General features: G+C 46.5%; 2 protein-coding genes across 2 annotated transcripts in view; both read right to left on the bottom strand.

Moving 5' to 3' along the window:
• The window catches only part of Setd2 (SET domain containing 2, histone lysine methyltransferase), an 84,426-nt gene extending 82,948 nt beyond the window's left edge, over positions 1 to 1,478 (bottom strand). The window contains exon 1 of the mRNA XM_032910769.1: positions 1,284 to 1,478. Coding sequence (XP_032766660.1) covers positions 1,284 to 1,354 — 71 coding nt within the window. The 5' untranslated portion in view covers positions 1,355 to 1,478. The remainder of the gene's footprint in view (positions 1 to 1,283) is intronic.
• A 7,375-nt stretch (positions 1,479 to 8,853) lies between these two features.
• The window catches only part of Kif9 (kinesin family member 9), a 43,324-nt gene continuing 29,107 nt past the window's right edge, over positions 8,854 to 23,070 (bottom strand). Inside the window, exons 15-21 of the mRNA XM_032910885.1 lie at positions 22,302 to 22,435; positions 19,832 to 20,026; positions 16,741 to 16,955; positions 14,931 to 15,107; positions 14,538 to 14,653; positions 12,946 to 13,050; positions 8,854 to 9,144 (exon numbers count right to left, since the gene is read on the bottom strand). Of these exons, the coding sequence (XP_032766776.1) occupies positions 9,094 to 9,144; positions 12,946 to 13,050; positions 14,538 to 14,653; positions 14,931 to 15,107; positions 16,741 to 16,955; positions 19,832 to 20,026; positions 22,302 to 22,435 (993 nt within the window). The 3' untranslated portion in view covers positions 8,854 to 9,093. The remainder of the gene's footprint in view (positions 9,145 to 12,945; positions 13,051 to 14,537; positions 14,654 to 14,930; positions 15,108 to 16,740; positions 16,956 to 19,831; positions 20,027 to 22,301; positions 22,436 to 23,070) is intronic.

Genomic DNA, 23,070 nt, shown 5'->3' with positions numbered 1-23,070 from the left:
TGGTTTTTCTTAGTCGTCAGCACCTGAAATCCCAGCAGCATTCAGGAAGCTGAAGAGGGTGGATCTCAGGTTCGAGGCCAGCCTGGGCTACAAGGTAAATTCAAGAGCAGCCTGGGCAACAAGGTGAAACCATTTATCTAAAAAACAACAAAACAATCTTGAGAGGGCTTAGGGAAGGGACTGACTCCTGACTCTGAAGTGGAAGCTTTCTTTTTACTTTTGTTGTTTTGAGGCAGGAGGCTGCCTACAATCCTAATTCAGGTGGTATTTCAGGTGTACACCACCAGATCTGACTGGAATAAAGCTTGGATGTGGTATCGGATACCGCCCAACAGAAACATAAAAAATGCCCTACACATACTGAAAAGAAACTACTGAACAAAACTATATTTCACTTTACAAGTACACTATCTTCTTTAGAGGAGATACAAAGAGATTTTTCTGGGTCTCTTAACTAAATCTTCACACGCAGTAGTCATCCTTGTAGGTAAGATTCTAGATTCTATTACCTAAGAAATAGTACGCCAAAGTGTTCAAGCCTCATAATCGAGAAATGTTTGTCAGGTTTTCACTTTCAGGTTAAAAAACAAAACTGGTGTCACCTCAACAACGGAACCAGACAAACCTTGCCACCATTACAAAACCCAAGCGCCAAAGGAGCAGAATATGAAGCTCATAGCTCTACTGGGCCAGAATCGAGTGCCCAAGGAGAAAAAAAAAAAAATCAAACTGAGAATGCAACGCGGGTCTCCTTCGCGGACCGAAGCCCGGAGACGCGCGGTAGGCCCTTCCGGTCCTAGTTGCCGTCACCGATAGGCCGGGCGACGGGCCCAGCTTCCACCCGAGCCCGGGGATTCTCGGCCTATACTAGCTGGCGCCCTCTCGCCGGCGTTGGCCTTAGCGGGCGCCTCCGACTATGCACCGCGGTTTGCAACAGAAGCTCGGGACGCCGCAGAGTGTCCTGGAGGAGCTGCGCGGAGCGCCGAACCCAAGGAGGCCGACTGAGGACGCGGCAACGGTAGAGGAGGCCGTGGCCGCCCCTCCCCCACCGGGCCGCCCCAACTGCCGCGGCGACGCGAGCAGCCGTCTCCGCGCCAGGCCCAACCGCCCGGCCAGCCGAGGCCAAGCGAGGCGGCCTGAAGTAGCTGCGCCCGGCCTGCCCCCCACCACGACCGCGCGAAGACGCCCAGGGCCCGTTACTCCGCGCGCCGCCAGCGGTCAGGACGCGCCGCCCTCGGCTCAAGCAACCAACGGCAGCGGGAGGCCGCGGACCTGAGACTTACTCAGGGGTCGGGTGCTCGGGATCGTAGAAATCCCCCATCTTCGGTGGAGGCTGCGACGGCAGCTGCTTCATGAGGAGCAGCTGGAGGCGGCGACGCTAGCCCCCTCCCCGCGGCAGGCCGATGCGGGGGAGGGGACCGGAGGGGAGGAGGCCGCAGGTCCGATCGCGGCGGCGGCAGGGGCGGCCCGCGTCGCTGGCTGGCTGGCTCGCCCGCTCACTCCCTCCCTCCCTCCCTCCGGCAACCGCCCGCCGCTCTCACCCTCACACTCACTCCCGAAGCAACGCGCACCCCGCCCGCCCGGCAGCCTTGCAGGCCCAGCCCCTTAAAGAGACACGCACTGGGAGCCCACCGGCCGCCAGTCGGCGCGCCAGCCCCAGCCCGCCGACCCTGGCAGGGGCGGGGTGCAACCCGCGGGCCAGGCTGGGCCTAGCCTGAGGCTTCCCGGAACAATAAGTCCCGCGGCCCAGTGTTGTAGGCGGGTCCCGGAGCTGGAGGGGCGCCACCGCTGCCTCTCCCTGGGTGACGTCCGGGGAACAGCCCGAGGCCCTCAGGACACCCGCCTTCATCCTTCGAAGCCCTCGGAGAGCCTGGCCTGAAGGCTGTGAGGTAGCGCAGCTGCGGCTCTCGCCCGCCCGCCCCTTTATTTCTTCTCTCTTGCCCCTTCATCTGGCTCTCGGCGCGCACGGAAAACCAAGCAAAGCTGGGGATGCTTCTCAGACCCCGCTTCCCGGACACGCCCTCCGCCCTCCAGCCTCCCACAGCCCCCACCACAGTGTCCCCACCGAAACCTCCTACCTTTCTCCTCTGAGAGGTTATGTTTGTTCTTAGACCTCGGGGAAAATGTCCTGAGGAAAAGGTTATTAATTACTTTCTTGCAAAAAAAAAAGTTAGACAACTTAAAATTACCAACTTTATGGTTTTGGATTAGCAGGATTTCGTGAAACTATTTGCAAAAAAAAAAAAAAAGTTAGATAACTTAAACTACAAACTTTTTGTTTCTGGATGAGCAGGATTTCATGAAACTTTGCAAAAAAAAAAGTTAGATAACTTAAACTACAAACTTTTTGTTTCTGGATGAGCAGGATTTCATGAAACTATTAGCTAACTTTATGCTGAATTTATAGCAGTTGCTTACGAAAGTGGCAGATCACAGAGTTAAGATCTTTTGCGGAATTTTTTTTGTGGGGGGGAAGACTAGCCACTAATTTTTAAAGTGGGTTTACCAATAAATTGAAATGTGATCTAACAGAATCCTTTACTAGCTAACTTTATTGTTTAGACAAAAGCTTCCGTAGTTTAGACTTAACCCTGAACACGTGAATACTTCGTCCTGCCTACTACCACTTGAGTGCTGGGATTCTAGCTTTTTGGTTTTTCAAGACAGGGTTTCTCTGGAACTCAGAGATCCATCTGCCTCTGCCTCTCATGTGCTGGGGTTAAAGGCATGAACCACCACTGCTCTGCCTAAAGTGTACTTTTAAAGCTGTTTCTATAGGAATGCATGTGTTGAGCCACACACATGCACACGTGGAGATCAGAGGAGAACAGGGAGTCCATTTTTTCCTCCAGTGTGGGTCCTGTAACTTACATCATAAGGCTAGGCAGCAAGTGCCTTTACTGACTGAGCATCTACCCTGCGTTTAAGATGTACTTTTTTTTTCACTTGTATGTAGGCTAGCAGGATCTCTTTTATCATTTCGAGGTTAACGTGTTTTTTTCCCGCTTGGTAACTTTTAGGCATATCGTGGAAGTTCAAGGTCCACCAAAAAAAAAAAAAACAACACTCTAGGTTTCAGTCTCCCACGGCCATTTTGTTGTTTTGCTTTTGTTGGTGAGCTTTCCTTTGTGGTTGAAACTTGCTGTATGCTATGCTGACCTCAAACTCAAAATCCTTCTTCCCCAGCCTCCCTGATACCTGGATTACAGGTGCCAGACACCACAAGCTGCTGAAGGGAAAGTTTTAATGTGAGCAGATTCTCTCACTACTGTGAGGATAAAATAAGGTGCTTGTGAAACCCCGAACTTCCTCTTTTTACTTTTTTTTTTTTCAGAGCTGGGGACCGAACCCAGGGCCTTGCGTTTGCTAGGCAAGCGCTCTACCACTGAGCTAAATCCCCAACCCCTTTACTGTTTTTTGAAACAGGTTTCGAGTATCCCATCTGGCCTTGACCTCAGTATGTTGCCAATGATGACCTTGAACGTCTCTCATTCTCCTACATCTATCACATAGTATTGAGATTACAAGGGTATGTCACCATAGCTAGTTTATTTGGTGCTGGGGGTTGAACCTCAAGGCTTCCTAAATACTAGACAAGTACTCCACCACTGAGAAACATCCCAGTCCATAAAACCCTAAACTTTCAACAGATGTCAACACATTTTAGGTTATTATAGTCCAATGGATAAGTTCTATCTTGTACTATGTACAATATCAGCCAACTTCTAGTCCTATGACACTGGGCATGGTTGTTTCTCGGGTTTCTACTGCCTTGCCTATTAAAATAGAAGCGTATCTACCACATAGATAATGTTGTGAACATGTTTATGCAATGCCTTTCATTAAACAATGTTATCTTTACTGGATTTTTTTTTTTTTTGAGAAATTTCAACATGTAGCCCAGGTTTGTCTAGAGCTTGAAGTCATCTTCCTCAGTCTCTAGTACGCTATCATGCCTAGCTAGATTTTGAATATATTGGAGCACTTTGCCTTAAATACCACATAAGCCATTGGCAGCCACTTGACATTAGGAAGGGGCTACTTTAGGTGGAAGCTAAGTTGAGAGGAACCTAAGGTAAGGTAAATGGGTTTCCCATTTCCTTAATAGTAAACAGCTCTCTAGCAGGACACAAATGAGTGGTGCTTCGGTCTAATGGTAACTTTAGTCTGGTCAGAACTCAATAGAGTAAGCATATCAAACGAAGTCAGCGAAAGTTCTGAGGCCCGTGAAGCTTTGACTCAAATTTTTACAGGCAGGAATCTGTGTTGCTGTATCCCAAGTAGAGGAGGCCGTATCACCACACCCAGTTTGAACTCAAGACAAAGAAAATGCGTGTTATAAGGCATGGTGGCTCATACCTTTAATCTCCACACTTCAGCCTCGTCCACAGAATGAGTTCCAGGGCAGCCAAGGCTACACAGAGAAACCCTGTCTGAAAAAAAGAAAACTCTTCTTTTTAGCCCAGACTTACCTTAAAATTCCCTGTCCTCCAACCTCATTCTGCATACTTAATATGATTGGCCTCCTGATCAAAGCAACAGATACTTTTTCGCTTATTGGATACTTGGATATTTCCCATACATTAAAAAAAAAAAAAAAAAAAAAAAGACAGCCTCACTGTGTAGGCCTGGCTGGCCTAGAAGTCACTGTGTAGACCAGCCAGGCCTTATACCTACCTCTGCCTCTTGGGTGCTAGAATTAAAGACGTGCCACCACACCATGTCTAGGGTTTCCGTTGCTGCGAAGAGACACCATGACCAAGGCAACTCTTATAAGGAATGCATTTAATTGGGGTTGGCTTACAGTTTCAGAGGTTTAGTCCATTATGGCGGGAAGCATGGCCGCATGCACGTAGACACGGTGCTGGAGGAGGAACTGGGAGTTGTACAGCTTGATCCCACCGCAGCCTGGAGACACTCTTCCGCCTTGGGCGGAGCTTAAGCATAAAGAACCTCAAAGCCCATCCCCACAATGATGCACTTCCTCTAAGAAGGCCACACCTCCTAATACTGCTACTACCTGCGGAGGCCAAACCTATTCAAAACCACCACGCCCAAATTATTTCATGCTTTTATACAAAAAGCCTTCCAAATGTGTTTAAAGAAAATGTCCGGGGGCTGGAGAGATGGCTCAGCGGTTAGGTCCTGAGTTCAATTCCCAGCAACCACATGGTGGCTCACAACCATCCGTAGAGAGATCTGATGCCCTCTTCTGGTGTGTCTGAAGACAGCTACAGTGTACTTATATATAATAAATGAATAAATTTTTTTTTTTGTTCTTTTTTTTTTTTTTTTTTTTGGTTCTTTTTTTTGGAGCTGGGGACCGAACCCAGGGCCTTGCGCTTCCCAGGTAAGCGCTCTACCCCTGAGCTAAATCCCCAGCCCCATGAATAAATTTTAAAAAGACTTTTAAAAGAAAATGTCCACAGTCCCCAACATGAAACCTTTCCCACTCTTGGAGTACTAATAAAACAATGTTGAGAATCCCTTCTAGTATCTCCTATGGGCCCAGACCACATCCATTCCAGCAGACCCCAGGGTGGCTACTAGTGGCCCTTAACGTTAACTTTGGGGTGTCATGAAAAAGGAAAGAGCCAAAGCACGATCACCACCACAGGTAATCCTGTGGCTTGGCAAAGAGATGGGGAATGCAGCTAGGACGGGAATACCAGTTGATCCCGTGAGCACATCCTCCAAAACTATTTGTAAATTTTGTCCCTCCCAATGCTGCAAATAGAACCCAGTGCCTTGTGTGTGTTATGTATCCCGGTTAGCCTTGTCAGCTTGGTATACATAGCCTAGAGTCATCTGAGAGGAAACCATCAGGTAAGTAATTGCCTAGGTCAGACTGGTCTGTGGCGTTTCTGTGGAGAAGGTATCTTGATGGATAATGGCCTAGCCCACTGTTGGGCAGCACCTTCCTAGGTAGCTGGTCCACAGCTATATAAGAAAACTAGCATAATTTCTACTCTCATTTTCCTGGATGATGGATTGTGCCCTGGAAGTGTAAGCCATTTTCTCCCCTAAGTTGCTTTTGGTCCAAGTGTTTTATCACAGCCAAAGAATGAAACTAGAACACTAACCAAGCAGTCTCTACCACTGAGCTGTAGCCACATCCACTGTAAAGACTATTGACTAATGCACAGATGAGCATGTAGCTTACTGACTGATACAGCCCATGAGAAATGAGATGTGTGTTAAGATGTGTGGTACCTTTTTCCTCAAATGGCATGGTTTTTTTTTTCCTGTGTGTCCAGGCCAGAGTTCTGACTCAAATGGGAACCTAAGACTCAGGAAAGACAAAAGGTCACTGCCCCTCGAGTCCACAGTTGGAACTGGTACTGAGTAAAGGCTACTTCCTATCCAACACTCATTTCCTACCTCTCTGCCTAATCCTTCCCCTACCACGCTGACGTGAGGCACAGCCTGGCACACCTGTAACTGAAGCACTCCAGAGCCAGGAGTGAGACTATAGTGCCAGCCTGGCTGTATGGTAAGACCCTGTCTCAAAAAAAAAAAAAAAACTGGATGGGAAGGAGGAATGCTCAGGTTTGAATGAACAATAAAATTGTAAGTTTTCAGTCCAGTGACTTTGTGCGTTCCTTTCTTTGATGGAAGGCAGGCAAGAATGGCATTAGCAACTAGATCCTAGGTTCAGTATGACATTTGGGAAGTAATATCCCTCTCCATACACTTACACAAACACCTTCACCCTGACGAGGCAATCCTTTTCCTAGTGGAAAAGCACTGTATGTGTAAAAAGTATTTTTCTTCTTCCCCAAACAATACAAAATTACCTTGGCAAATGTCAATTTCTCACCCCTCTGCTTTCCAATTGTATGCCTCTGTTGAACAAGATGTTAGTTCTATCTTGTTTATATCTATTAACCACAAAATTATATATTATCCATGATAATTGTTGTATACTCTCATTTATCCTTTTCTCCCCCCTTTTTTTGTAATTTTTTCTTTGTGAGCTCTGAAGATCTACCTATGTCCACACCCCTACTTTGTTGCCCCCACTGACCTCAGGCTAGCTTTACATGCCACTATCCTTGGTTTTACCCGGGTATATGGGGGATCAAAACTCAAGTCCTCATGAGTGTACAGAAGGCACTCTTAATAGGGGACCATACACACAAAATCCCCTTATTTCTAGTCCACCTGGAAAGCGCACCTCAGACACTGTCATGCGGCTCTTCCTCTTAGATGAGAAAATACCTTCCCTTGATGGAAGGGTAGTGGTACATGCCTCCAGTACAAACGCTCGGCCAGGCTGAGGCAGAAGGATCACTGAGTTCTAGACTAGCCTGACTTACATAATGAAATGGATTGGCTTTGGGGATGGGTTTCCATGTGGTGCATGCATGCAAGTGTGTGGGTATGGGTGCCAGCCATACACAGGTCAGAGCAGGACATCAGCTGTCTTCTACCATTGCTTTCTTACTACCATGAGATGGTATCTCACTGAACAGGAAGCCCACTGTTGAGGAAATATTGGTGACCAAACAAGTTCTCAGGATCTGCTTGTCTCTGCACCCCCCATGCTAAGGTTAAGTCTTGTACAGCCGTGGTTTTTATGCATGTATAGAGGTTTTAGACTTGGATCCTCGTGCTTGAGAACAAGCGCTCTTAGCCACTGCGCCATGTCCTCTGTCCCAGCTCTGTACATCTTTCCTCATATAAAGTAATCAGAGAACCTATTGCCCTCAGATAGAAGTTAGCCTCTGAGGTATGATCTGGAGTATTTCGCTCACTGCTTCCCTTGACAGGCTTCCAGGTAATTCCATTATGGGACCTCTATCATCCTGGGCATTCAAGGGTATCAGATGGAGAATGGCTGTCATACCATGTTCAGGGTCAAAGCCTTGGCCCACAACATCAGCAGAAACTGCACTGGTCAGCCAGGAAGACCCCAGAGGACCAGTGTTTGTCTTTAGCAAAACAGCACGCTCTTTCCCTGTGCTACCATCACTGAGAACACAGAGCCTGAGAACTTGACTCAGGAGTAATGTCCGCTCCCTGCTCAGCCCTGCAGGCATGATCCCTGTTCCTGTCACTTTCACTTGTGTGTACCTTCAGTCACACACTAAAAAGGAGGGGCCAAGACACAGAGAAGCTGCAACACCTATTGCACATGTGAGCATGGCCAGAAAGGCTGTGCTATCTAAGGCCATGCACTCCTGGGCACGGGGACCCAGTTCTTCCTTTTGTAGGTCACTAACTAGATCTGATACTCTTCTAGTTGTCAAGGAAGGAGGACTTCCTCCTGTCTTCAGAGGCCAGGAGCAGAGAGTGGGCTGAGAGAACTGGAAGAAGTTTTCTCAGAGTAAGCTCATCTCAGGATGTCCACCGAAGACAGGAGAGACCAACCGGGGAGCAACACCCACCAGAAGGAGTCTGAATTGCTGTTTTGATTTTCTACACAATAAAATTAGATTGACATAGGGTTTCCTACAGTCCAGGCTGACCCTGAACTGGATATATAGCTGAGGGTAACTCTGAACTCATCTTCCCATTGCCACCACCCAAGTGCCAGGATTACAGCCTGTCCTACCATGCCTAGCTACAATAGTAGCTATTTTTCTTTTTGGTTGTGTTCGAGATGGAAGAGCTCCATGAATGTTAGACAAGTATTCTACCACTGAGCTACACCTTCACTCCTCCCATCCCTACATGCACGTGTGTGTGTGTGTGTCTGTGTGTGTGTGTGTGTCTGTGTGTCTGTGTCTGTGTCTGTGTCTGTGTCTGTGTGTATTTTACTAAGGATCAAATCCCAGGTGTCATGCTTGCTAGGCAAACACTAGGACTTGGTTTTAGCCACAACCTGTACATAAGGAAGATGTCCTTTCAGACAGGAAATAAAACATAATTTTATCTTGCTTTTACACATGGTAGTAATGTAAAATCAAAAATATTCTGTGAAGAGGAGCAAGGGTGTCCTTTGGAGGATGCTCATCCTAGTAGGCAGGCAATTGTGTGCTCTCTGGGTTTGGTCCCATCGTGCAGCTGAGTGGCTGGAGCTCTGGGCATGTGGCTTAGCAGCTTCCTGAGAGCAGACTAGAGCTGCTGGTCTTCAAGCTACGGATGAGACTATTTTCTGTGTGACTGCTGGAGGCCCACCATGGTTTTCATATAACTGTGCTAGAAAAAAAAAAAAGATGAAGAGAAGGGAAATTGATGAGGATGTGTGGTCTTCAAGGACTCACAAGCCATGTCACGTGTTTCATCATTGCTCCTGCAAACATCACAGCCTGGAGACAAAGCACTCTCTGCACAGTGCAACTGCTATGAAAAGCAACATTCCGTTCAAACACTTTCATTCCATCAGTCTAAGGAAAGTATGTAAAACGTTTGAAATACCGTGGCAGTTATGTTTAAAAGGAGACATTATACTGGGCATAGTGGCACACGACTTTAATCCCAGCAGCCAGGAAGCACAGGCAGGCGGGTGGCTGTGAGCTCCACCTGCTACCTAGTGAGTTCCAAGACAGCCAGAGCTACGTAGTGAGACCCTGTCTCAAAACAAATAGGCATGTATGTTTCAGTGGTCTACATAAAATCTGACAGGGAATGGATTCAAAAGAAACAAGATGTTATAGTTTATTGCTGGGCTTTTTTGGACCCACCAGTGGACAAATAATGACATAGAGACTTATTAATTTTATTATAGCTTAGACCACCTCCCAGCTAGCTCATCTAATTTAACTAACCCGATTGTCCATGATTCTTCTCCCAGAGACCCTCTCTCAGTCCAGAAGTCCTGACTTTCCTTTCCTGCACAGCTGCTGGCCATCAGATCTTTTTTAAACCAATCAGCAAGTGAGGAAGGTATATGTTTACAAATACTGAGGCAGGCATGAGCCATAAGAATAACAGTACCAAAATTCAGCTTTGCTGTTACAGAGTTAACAATTGAATAATACAAAGACAACCTTCACACAATACACCCTAACAATAGGTTGGATATAAAGTAAGCATAGAGGTTCCTGTGTTTGCAAGCTTAGTCTCCACAGGTAGATCTGATCATTGAGAGGTACTAGGAAAGTAAGAGTTCATCAACAGATTTATCCACCAGTGGATTCATAGCTTGATAATATTATTGGAAGGTTGTGGGACACAAGAGGTAGGAGCAGGCTGGAGGATGCAGGTCACTGGCCTTTCATCCAGCCCTGTCCTTCTCTGCTTGAGCACACTGAAACAAGCAGCTCTCCACCATGTTGTTCTGCTGCCATGCTGATCTGATTTACCACAGGCCTATAACAATGGAACCAGTTTATGAGGTAAAATAAATCTTTCATCTTTTTCCCTTTGTTTCTATTTTTGTTTGTTTCTAAAGAGGGTCTCCATAAAGCCCAGGCCTACCTTGAACCTCCTATGCAAATAAGGATGACTTTGGACTCCTGATTCTCCTGTTTCCAGCACTCAAGAGGCATGTGTCACCAGATTGGCTTAATCTTTCTTTTAAGCTGTGGCTCCCAGGTATTTGTCAGAGCAATAGGAAACTAACAGGAGGGGACTTTTCCTCTGGAGGTCAGGGCCTAATTACTGTTATAGGCCCTCCATCTAGTGTAGTACTCACAAATTCTACCCTATTTTTAAATTCTATTCCTTTAATACACTGCTAGGATCCCTGAGAGCAGGTAAGAAAGGCTATCACTAAAGCAGGGGACAGGAAAGGAGCAAATGTTAAAGCTAGCTTAGAATATGGAAAGGAACCTGTTGTGGTTTGCCTTGGAGTTCTCTCTGAATTTGTAAAATAAAGGCAAGAGCTCAAGATTTGGGCAGAGGGAGGAGTCGGGAGCAAGAGGGGAGGAGTCAGGAGGGGCAGGAGTCAGGAGGGGGAGGAGAGGAGAAAGGAAAGAAGCGAGGAGAGAGTTGTCGTGGGAGAAGGAGAAGCTGGAGACCTGGCAAATAAAAGGTGCAAGGGATGAGGGATTTGGGAGCTAGGAATAGGACAGTGTAGGGTGGATCTGCCCAATCTAGACGCTAGATTGTTTTCATATTAATTGAGTTGCGTTTTCTTTGTACTGGCCGATTCAGGTTGGAGAGGAAACTGCAACAAATTGCAACAGGAACCCTAGAGTCCCCAAGTTAAGAAACTGAACACACAATGCCAACACTAGGCTGGAATTGTCTTTCTTGGGATAGTGTCTCAATACATAGCCCAAGATGGGCTCAAGACACTCCTGCCTCAGCCCCAAAGTGTTTAGATTACAGGATTTGACATAACACCGGGGTCAATATGGGACTTGACCTCCTTTTGCTGAACCCAGGGCCTTACACAGGTCAATGCTCTACTTCTGAGCTACATCTCCAACATTCAAGCTAGAATTCTTGAAGGATGTAAAATGGTCCTAGGTTGGTAATACTCTATGGGTAACTGCCAAAAGCAAATGCTGGCAGTACAGTGGTGAAAACCTGGAAATTCCAACACTTAAGAGGCAGGAGCAGGAGTTCAAAGCCACCCTGTGCTACACAGCAAGTTCAAGGCAGGCCTGAACCACATGAAACGTTGTTTCAAGGAAGAACAAAAAGCTGGATGCACTGCTGAAGGCAGTAATCTCAGCAGCCGCAGGTGCAAACAGAAGTACTGGATTCCAAGGTCATCTTTAGCAGCATAGTGAATTTGAGGCTAGCCTAAACTAATAAGCTAGTGTCTTGTTTGTTTTGTTTAGTTTGAAACAAAATTTCTCTGTGTAGCTCTGGCTGTCCTGAAATTCACTCTTAGACCAGGCTGGTCTCAAATTCGGAGATCTACCAGTTTCTGCCTGAATGCTGGGATTAAAGGGTCTCACTATGTAGCTCTTGCATGGAACTCACTGTGTAGATCAGACTGGCCTCAAAGTCATAGAGATCTAAGGAGAGGAGACCATGTCTGAAGAAATCAAAACAAAACAGTACCCCTCCCCCCCACTCCAAAAACAAGTATATGCCCTTTCAGGAAGAAAATTATTTCAATTCTTGTGTTTTGCATTCCTTAGGTCCAATCAAATATGAGCTTGTGATTTTAAAAAATATATTTGGGAATGGGAAGATAGCTCACTGGAGAGATAGCTCTGCTCTTCCAGAGAACCCAGGTTCAATTCCTATCACTTTCATGGTGGCTCACAACCAACCTGTCCTGGAGGGGGTCCTAGGGAATCCTACACCCTCTTCTGGCCTCTGCAAATACCAAACATCCAAATGCTGCACAGATTTACATGCAGGCAAAACACTAATAGACATAAGATAGGTTTCTGAAAATATAAGTATGAAAACACACACACACTACAAATCAGGCTCACAGCGAAAGAAACTGGACAAAAGGAAGTAGTGCTGAGTAGAGCACAAACCTGTACTCTCAGCACGGGATGTGGATGCATCAGTTCAAGGTTACCCTTGGCTACCTAACAAGTGTGAGACCAGTCTGGGATATGTGACACTTGTCTCAAACAAACAAAGCAAATAACAAAGGCCACCTTGAGCACAGAGTGGCAGAGTGAAGACTGGGGAGTCAGGTCTCTGTGGCTGACACCATGTCTAGTTCCACTTTGGCTACATGGGCTCCTCTGCCCCCTGCCATTTGTTGAGGATAGCCTCCTGGCTAGAACCTTCTCCACAGGCTGTGGTCTCAGAGGATTTCCTTCCTAGACTCTCATGGGCTGTGAGCCACCATACATGCTTATAGGTTGCATTTACAAGCCATGTCCAGACCTGGCCATGATCTATGTGACCCTCCTTCCCCCACTTCCAAAGTCCAGCCTTGTTCCAGTCTGGAGCTGGCAGAAGACACCTACTGATTAAGGGTGACACTCAATCTCCCTGGACAGGTACTATCACACACACCCCCAACACACACTCGGACATACCCTGTGCCTATCTAATGAGGTTGGTGATTCTGAGTATCCTAATAACAGAGTCTTTGGGGCCTCCACCCTCACAGACATAAATATCCCAAGTTACCTTCTGTTCTGTCTTGACTCTGGCATTGTAGAAGGAGATGGAATCAGGACCCTCAGGCAAGACAGTCTGCTGCAGCTGGCTGAACCTGTCCTGGTCATCTTCTCCCTGGGAGAGGCCCATCCAACATAGTATCTAAGCCTGGCATCGTCAGGATAGACCCCGGCAGGGCCGTTGCTTAGCATCAGGACAGTCTCTTGCTGGGTCTCCAGATGCACCCAGAGCATCTGAAGCACCCATGCCTGTCAGTGTCCTCCTAGATTCCTCTGTAAGGGCCACTTGGGCACTGCAGAAAGTTGACAGTAATAAAATGTATTCCTTTGTCTCTCTCTCTCTGTCTCTCTCAAAAAAGATTTATTTATTTATGTTTATGGGTACAGTGTCTACATTGGCATTCAAGGGACTACAGTTATAGACAGTTGTGAGCTACCATGTTGGTATGGAGAATCAAACTCAAGGCCTCTGGGTGAACATCCAGTGCTCTTAACCACTGATCCATCTCTTTGGCCCTTACATATATCCCCCTTTAAGATTTGTGCTGGTTGTGGTTTTTGTTGTTGTTGTTTTGTTTTTTTGTCTACTTGACACAAACCTAGGCATGTCTGGGAAGACGGTCATTAAAGAATGTCTTCCATCAGGCTGGCCTACAGGCCCTCTGTGGGGTACGTTCTTGATTAATGTAAGACATTTCAGCCCACGGTGGGCAATGCCACCCCTGGGCAGGAGGATCTGGAAAACAGACGGAAGAGGGTGGAGAGATGGCTTACTGTTTAGGAACACCGGCTGCTCTTCCAGAGGACCCAGGTTCAACCCTCACCACTCACAAAGTGTCGGATAACTGTATATGATGCCAATTCTAAATGGGAATCGGCACTTTCTTCTGAACTCTGAGTACCTTGCACGCATGTAGTGAATAACACATACACTTATCCATATCTGTCTGTCTGTCTGTCTGTCTGTCTGTCTATCTATCTATCTATCTATCTTTGGTTTTTTGAGACAGGGTTTATCTGTATAGTCCTAGTGGTTCTGGAACTCACTCTCTAGACCATACTGACCTTGAACTCAGAGATCTGCCTGCCAAGTACTGGTATTAAAGGCCTTGTGCCACCACCACCTGGCTTAGAAAAAAGGGTGGGGGAAACAAGCCAGGGGCAGCAAAGGAGCAAGCATTCCTCCATGGTCTCTGCCTCAGTTTCTGTCTCTGAGAGTTGCTGCTCTGACTTCCCCTCATGATGTAGCTTAAAGCTTGTATGCTGAAATAAACCCTCTTCACCCCCCAAACTTTCTTTGGAAACCTAACTTAAGGTAAGATATTTTAAAGATTTTATGTGTTTATGTCTGCGCTACCGTATTTCACATGTGTGCTGCTGCCCACAAAGGCCAGAAGAGGCACTGGAGCTGGAACGAGAATTACAAATAGTTGTGAGCTGCCTGGCATGGGTGCTGAGGACCAAACTCGGGTCTTCCAGAGGAGCAGCAAGCGCTCTGAACCGTGGAGCCACTTCTCTAGCTCCGCTGTTCACTTTTGAGTAACGAGGAACTTGCCCCGCCCACCTTCCTGCCCCCCACCCTCGTGCCCTTGTGCTGCTCACCAGACATACAATCCTGGCGATGGGCACCATGCCTGGCCGGATGCTACTGCCTAGCTTCAGTGCTACCTGAACATCCTCAGGGATGACGAAGGACTCATTGTACCAGATGTCAAATTCTGCAAGAGTCGAAGAGACAGCACGGTGAGGGTAAGGGAGCCTGCGGGGAAGTAGGCAAAGGCTCTTTCAGGCTCACTTCCACTTTCTGTTCCAGGAGCTGCTCTGTTCACGTCACTAGCTCCAGCCACCGTAGGCCTAGAAAGCACACACTTGAAGCCTGACCAACCCCTGGCTCTGCAACACGAAGGTCAGAGAACACTTCCAGAACTGACCCTTGACCTTGACCTCAGGCCTCACTCGATCTTAGGAGCCCGCCAACCTTGCCAACTGGAATACCCATGAGCAAGCGGTGGCGACACTGATCCACCAGGCGCTGGCAGTACTGGATCTCAGCCCGGAGGTCGCGAAGTTCCTGGTACTCGTTTCGATACTGCTTCTTCAGATCTTTGAGCTTCAGGATCAACAGAAATTCCTCCTCATCAATGATCATCAGGCCTTTGTTCTCGTACTCTCCTGCAGGGTAATGGAAGAGGTCAGGGGGCAAGGCGACCGTCAGGGTAGGGGAAGGACGATGTTCCAAAACAATGACAGTGCTGGCAGATCCCACATGGCAGAGGCCTGGAAGGACATGTAGGTGTGACAAGGAGTGGCAAAGCACAAGAAGGCTAGGCCTCCACAGCAAATCCACAGATAGGGGCTGATGAGCTAAGTGGGGTCAGGAGGGCTGCTGAGCAGAGGAGAGGACACAGAGGGGCTGTGTATCATGTTTATTTTGATCTTGTCCCATCAGCCAAAGATATTCACCCTTCAAAGAGTTTTTTCTTTTGACTCAAATAAATAAATAGATCCTCAGGGATGGATTAGTAGAAGGCCAAAATGGAAAATAGACATTGATTTTTCTAGGGTTCAGAGGCGCTTTAAGAACAGCCTGAATGGGGTTGGGGATTTAGCTCAGTGGTAGAGCGCTTGCCTAGGAAGCATAAGGCCCTAGGTTGGTCCCCAGCTCGGAAAAAAGAACCAAAAAAAAAAAAAAAAAAAAAGAACAGCTTGAAGCTGGCAGCAGCAGCCAAATCCTGGTGTTGGTAGAGAACATACATTCCAAGTTTTGGGCCATGAACACTTGCATTCCAAACTTCTAACGTAACCCAGACCCCTTGTCCTGACCTCTCTTTCCAGACAGGTTTTGTGGATGCTGAAGGTCATCTTGTAGACAAGACTTTGAACTTGGGGTGACACACACCTTTAATCCTAACACTAAGGAGGCAGAGGCAGGCAGATCTCTGAGTTCAAGGCCACCCTGGTCTACAGAGTGAGTTCTAGGACAGCCAGGGCTACACAGAGAAACTATTTCAAAAAAAAACCAAACAAACAAACAAACAACAACAACAACAACAACAAAAAACCAAAAACAGTGCTAGAAAGATGTCACAATGGTTAAGAACACTGCTCTTGGGGTAGGGGGTTGAGCCCAGAGGGAGAACGGTTGCCTAGGACGCGCAAGGCCCTGGGTACCCCCCCCAGCTCCGGAAAAAAAAACCAAAAAAAAAAAAAAAAAAAAAAAAGAACACTGCTCTTCCAGAGGTCCTGAGTTCAGTTCTCAGCAACCACATGGTGGCTCACAACCATCTGTTATGTAATACAGTGACTTCTTCTGGTGTGTCTGAACACAGGGCACTCATATATATATATATATATATATATATATATATATATATAATAATTTTTTAAAAAAAAAAGAAAACAAAACTTTCTTTCCATTCCTATAGTATACCCTGACACCTTTTTTTTTTTTTTTAATCTCTGTCAATAGTACCTACCTTTATAAGGTCATAAAATGAACTGCCTAGCTTTCTCTCCTGAGCCTCCAATGTGTGTGTGTGGTGGGGGGTGTCCTTCAGGCCAAGGGCCAGTTTCTCCACGGACAACAGCACACATCAGGAGGAAGGCTCGGCAGTAAGTAGCGACCAATGTTGGCAAAGGCTAGCTGACAGGAAGGGCTGCCTAGAGCCTGGTGAAGTGACACAGGGCTGTACCCTACAGCCCTCTATTGCCCCTCAACCTCGGTCCTTTAGCGTCCTGACTGCCACACTGACAGCATGGTGACTGAGTCTCCACACTGCCCTGGCCATCTTTCCTCCCCATCTACCTTGCTTCTCCCGTAATGACTTCTGGAAATTCAGTGCCTCTTTGGTCACATCAATCTCCTGCTTGATGGCATTGATGCGCTGGGTTGTTTCGCTGGCCCTTTTCTTCCGTTCATTTAAGATGGATTTGTTTTCTTTGAAGATGCGGTTGATCTCACTACCTCGTTCATTCTTAAACTCTTCAAAGGCCACAGGCTTAGAAGGTGGGGTGCTGGGTCTAGAGACAGAGAGAGAAGTCAAAGGGAAAAGAAATGGAACAGCTGCCTTGGAGACACAAGGTTCTTCATCTTTCTACCCTGTGACTTCCAAGGGCAGGAGGTAGAGGTCCCAGGCACCATTGATGTCAGATCATCTAACTTAGTCTATAGGAATCAATACCTCATCTTGGTTCCACTGCTGAAACTGAGGAAAGGAAAGAAACTGGAAACAAAATCACTGTAACCTATCAGCAAACAGAATTTGTTGACTCTCTTGAGATTTCTTTGATATATTTTTAAATGAATGAGGTCAAACAATATATGATTTTTTTCCTACAGAGGTATTATTTCATGCTATTAAAGTATCTCTGAGAGGGCCTCAAGATTTGGTTTTGTAGATAAGAGCACTCAGTCTGCAACTTTGAGTACCTAGGTCCATATTCCTGTGTTATATAGCAATTCCATCTAGGAAGAAGAAAGCAAGCTATCTTAGACCTATTGTATTAATATGAAGTTACCATGGCAACTCTTTTTTTTTTTTTTGTTTCTTTTTTTCCGAACCCAGGGCCTTGCACTTCCTAGGCAAGCACTCTACCACTGAGCTAAATCCCCAACCCCCCATGGCAACTCTTAAAAATTGGGGTCTTGCTTATAGTATCAGAGGCTTAGTTCATTATCATCATGGTGTGGAGCATGGTGACAAGCATGGTAGCATTGTACTTGAGAAATAGCTGAGAGCTACATCCTGATCCATAGGCAGAATGAGAATCTAGGCCTAGTGGGCTTTTGAAATCTCAAAGCCCATCCCCAGTGACATTTCCTTCAAAAAAGATCTTCTAATCCTATCAAAGAGTTGCACCCCTGGTGATTAAGCATTCAAACTTATGAGACTAGGGGGACCATTCTTATTCAAACTAGCACAGAAGTCCGTGAGACTCAAAATCTTAAATAACTCATAAGTCTTAGGAAGTTCCTAAAATTAACAAAATTTATCAAGCCCTTTTCATAAGGTTATAGAAGCAGTAAACTTCTGGGGGAGGAAATTTTCTGTAAGTAACACCAATACAGTTTGATAACTTGGACTTTGGATACATTGTTAGTCTGTTCTGTCACTAGTTCCTTATCTAGAGTAAGTAGACTTTGGTTCAAGTCTTCTCAGGAGAAGTATCATACAATATCCCAGAACCCACATAAGAATCCTTGCATCATGTCTTTACTTCCAGCACTAGGGGACAGAAACAGGCAGCTCTGAATGGGTGCCAATCACCCAGCTTAGCTAAAACAGCAAGCTTATAGTTTCTTAAAAGACCGTGTCTCCAAATATATGCAGAGAGTAAGAGGAGAAGACACTGGCTATGCTGCTCAGGTCTTAGTATGCACACATACAACGGTGTGCACCCATATCCCCCAAGCAGAAAATTCTCTGAGAACCCCCGTTAATGTGACACAACTACTGGCACAGAGGGATGTGGGCTGGTGTTGGCAACTTATGTGAAATGCATTTTGAAAAGGACAAGACAAGATGGAACAAATGCAATTGCCTGTCAACAGAAACAAGAGGGCTCTGTGGGCAATCGCTGTGCAACTTTCAACTTTTCTGAATATTCTGAAACTTACACAGGCTCAGAAGAAGCTGCTCATGCACCTGCTGTATACCCCAGGGACAGAGGTGATCCTTTCAATGCCTTTTATCTAATATTAACTATTGAAAGTGTTTCCTTTTTTGTTTCTTTGTTTTTCAAGACAGGTGTTTCTGTGTCATCTTGGCAGTCCTGAAACTCACTCTGTAGACCAGGCTGGCAAAGTGTTTACTTTTTAAAAAATATTTTCCTATTAATGATGTGGTGAACATGTTTTTTTTCACACCCCACTTCTATTTCCTTAGCCTGGATTCTCTAAAATGTTGATCTCTCCCTCTCCCTCTCTCCCCCTTCTCCCCCTCTCCTCCTCTCCTCTCTCTCTCCCTTTCCCTCCCCTCCCCCTCTCATCCATCAGAGTATATGAATGTGGGCAGGAAGTCAAAAAACATCAGGTATTGGTCCTTGTCCTTCACATTGTTTGAGGCAGTGCTCTCTCTCTCTGTTCTTTCCTACAGCACAGGCCGGGCTAGCTGTACTGAGATCTTCCAGAGTTCTCCCATTTCTGCCTCCCATCTCATGTGGGAATACTAGGATTGCAGGCTCTAGTGCTAGACATCTGGCTTTTTACATGGGTTCCGGGGGACTCAGCTTCAGGTCATCACAGTTGCCTAAGAAGCACGTTTACTCACTTCCCCAGCCCCTGTTGTTCATTTTTTGAGCCAAAGTCTCATGTGTTCCAGGCTTGTGTCTGTCTTGGTAGCAAGGATCACCTTAAATCCTTAATCTTCCTGCTTCTACCTCCCCAAGTGCTAAGATTATAGGTGTGTACTATGCCTATGCCACGCTTCTAGAACACATTACTTATGCAAAAGATACCTCACTTTAAAATAATTGATATGGGGTAGTTCTAAAATGATGTGTGTGTGTGTGTGTGTGTGTGTGTGTGTGTTCCCCCACCCCCACTCCCGCCCCCAACAGCATGTGTATAAAGGTCAGAGGACAACTTGTGAGAGTTAGGTCTCTCCTACAACTCTTGTGTGTCCTGAGTATTGAACTCAGGTCATCAGAACTGACAAGTTCCTTTACTACCTGAGCTATTTTCCCAGCCCCTAAAATGATTCTTCTTAGACTGTGTATCTTGGCAGACCGAGGTTGGGGCATTTTGCATGTGTATACATTGTCATGTTTCTTCCTTTCAGACTTGCTGTTTCCCTTGTTTATTTCTTTTCTCTGAGCATTCTTTACCTACCATAGAAGGACCACACCCTGGTCTGGGTTGACCTGATCTGGTGAAAGGTCTGTCTTTGGATGGGTACCTGGGTGCACGAGATTCTTCCTTTGGTGAGTCTGAGGGAAGGGGCTCAATGCTGGAAGTTTCCCTTTCTCGCACAAGCACGTCTTTGAGATCCCCTTCTTTGGAAGATGGGATCAGCTGGGTCTTGGAGATGGAAGTTATATCAAAGTCCTTGCCACTCACAGGGCTGCTGGCACCTTCCTTTCTTGCTGAGGAGCTGAAAAACATCAGGGAAATACCAAGGCCCAGGCATTGGCAGTGAGAAACAAAGAGCTCTTTCTCAAGCCTACTAGACCAAGCAGCCTACTATGTTCAGCTTGCTTATTTTATCCATGTGCCATCTACCCACCTATCCATCCATCATCTTATCTATCTATCTATCTATCTACCTATCTATCTATCTATCTATCTGAGACAAGGTCTTACTATATAGACTTGGTTGGCGTAGAACTCACAGAGATTTTTCTGCCTCTGCCTCCTAAGTGACCTAGAAGTTGGCAGCTCCTATCTTCTGTGTGTGTGTGTGTGTGTGTGTGTGTGTGTGTGTGTCTGCACGCACGCATGCACACGTGCATGTGCACAGGAGAGCAGTACCCTAAGAGGCCAGAGATGTGAGATATCTGTGGAGACTGAGTGTCTGGCAGTTGTGAAGCTACCTGACATGGGTATTAGGAGTTAGTCCTCTCCGTGAGCAATATGCCGTGATTTTTTAAATTTCTTTTAGAGTAAAAGAAGATTTCATGGGTTGGGGATTTAGCTCAGTGGTAGAGCGCTTGCCTAGCAAGTGTAAGGCCCTGGGTTCAGTCCTCAGCTCCGGAAAAAACAAACAAACAAAACAAAAACAAAAACAAAAAAAAGATTTCATGTATCTCAAGCTGGCTTAGAACTCCCTAGATCCCTGAGGACAATTTTGACCTATTTGTCTTCCTGCCAAGGCTACAAGAGCATGGTACCATTCTCAGTTCATATAGTGCTGAGCAGCAAACCCAGGGCTCTGTGCATGCTAGGCAGACATTGCACCAGCAGAGTTCCATCCCACCCTTATCAATCCTGCCTTTCAGCTTTGCTCCCCCCCCTTTTTTTAAAAAGATTTGTTTATTATGTATACAGCGTTGCACCTGCATGTACACGTGCAGGCCAGAAGAGGGCACCAGATCTCATTATAGATGGTTGTGAGCCACCATGTGGTTGCTGGGAATTGAACTCATGACCTCTGGATGAGCAGACAGTGCTCTTAACCTCTGAGCCATCTCTCCAGGCCCTGCTTCCCCCTTTTTGTCCCTCTTCTTGGTTCCCTCTTCCTTTCCTTTTCTTTTTCTTTTTCTTTTTTGTGAGATGGTTGTACAATGTAGTCCAAAGAGGCCTCAACTCATATATTTTTTTATTGTGTGTGACAGAGTCCATGACTGGGGGATGGGGAGGCCACAGGATAACTGTGTGATAATTTGTTCTCTAATGTAAATTAGGTACTTAGGCTTATGTAGCACCTCTATCTGAGGAGCCATCTTACCAGCCCTGAACCCACACTTGTATGGCCTCAGCCTCCAGGGTACTGGGATTACAGGCATGGATGACATACCCAGCCCCCTTTCTTCTTCAATAAGTGTTGCAAGAGGATCAGTTTCTATGTAAGTTATTACTCCAGCTCCCTGCAGTCGAAAGGGGAGGCCCAGGACGTAGCAGGCAAGAGGTACATTCTCTGCTCTATGACTCGTGGCTTGCACTTCCCATGTGGAGGACTGCATGGCCTAGCCTATACTCCCACAGAGCCATTAGCTCTGATGCTCTCATTATTACAATCCTTATTCCCACTTTAGGGATACAGAAACAGGCACAAATCAGTTCTCATGCCTCCCATGAGAAGTAAGGGAAGTAAGTCTCTTAGGAGTGAGAAGCACAAAGAAGGGAGACGTAGATGTGTCCAGGTCTTAACTCTGAATCCCACGCTCTGGATACTGCTACCAGGCACTGCTTGGACAGCCAACTGGGAAAGATGCTTTCTCCAACTTTCATATAAAAGTGTGTCTTAGCTGCATGAGATGGGACCCTTTTGAGCTTTTGATAACATGAGGCAGGGGGATCATCATATATCTGAAACTAGTATCCTTGATTATAGTGTGAGATCCCTTCTCAGCCTCCCTTCCCCGTCTCACCTGAAAGGCAAGTTTAGGATTTCTAAGGCTTGAGTGCAGATGCAGGGGAAAGAGTCAGAGGTGTCACGGAAGTGCAGTGGGCACAGGGGTGTCCTAGAGCTGGCCTAGCACTTCCTGTAGTCCTACTACTCAGCAGGGGTGGAACACTGGAAGTAATTAGTAAGATGGAAACACTGGGGTACTATGAGGATGAGGGGTAACACTCGGGCATGGTTTCCCAGAGTTCCCCTCTGCTGCATCGGCAACAGTGCAGCAGTGAGCACTGGTGGCTGAGGTGCCATGGAAGAATGGGGAGGTCATGTCGTGCCTTCTGTCTACCAAGGAGCAGAGAGCTCTCACCTGAACTGGTCTTTCGCTGTCTTCTTAGACTTAGATTTCTTCCCAGGTTTGACAGAAAAAGGAGCAACCCCAAGTCCAAAGCTTTGTCCATCAGGCTCACCCACTAGGTGCCCTTCAACATCCATAAGCCCCGCCTGCAGAGAGAGGTCAGGGCAAGGAGCATGGGTTATGTTCGAGGTTGGGGCCTCTCAGGAATGCAAGTGTTCACGGTGCAAGCCTTGGGGTAAGCATGTTCTGCACGCACACCAAGATGTGGCTACTTCTACCAGCTTCAGACAGGACCGTAGAAAAATCAATGTCTACTTTCCATATTGGCCTCCTAGTAATCCATCCTTCTGGGCTGAAATCAAAGGCGTATGCTACTACGTACATCTCCCTCTGGATCCTAAGACCTATTTCCAACCTAAAGTATTGGTCAGTTATAGTACTAGCCATATGTCCAATTCATGGACATCATTTTAAATACAAAAGTGGTAGGCTATATTTTTTCTGTGTATGTATGTATGTATGTAGATGTGGAGGCTGGAGGTCAACCTTGAATGTTATTCTTCATGCTCCATCTATCGCTGGGTCTCTCATTGGCCCGGAACTCCCAAACTATGCTAGGGTGGCTGGCTAGAGAGTCCCAGGGATCTGTCTGTCTATGCCTTCCAGAGCTTGCATTGCAAGGATGCACCACCATGCCCAGCTTTACGTGGTTCTGGGAATTGAACTGAGGCCTCATGTTTGTGCAGCAATGGCTTTACTGACTGAGCTCTCTCTCCAGCCC

This window comes from Rattus rattus, chromosome 8 (assembly GCF_011064425.1).
Source record: "Rattus rattus isolate New Zealand chromosome 8, Rrattus_CSIRO_v1, whole genome shotgun sequence".
Classification (NCBI taxonomy): Eukaryota; Metazoa; Chordata; class Mammalia; order Rodentia; family Muridae; genus Rattus; species Rattus rattus.
Note: the sequence above shows the minus strand (reverse complement) of the source record. Positions and strands in the feature narration are given on the sequence as shown.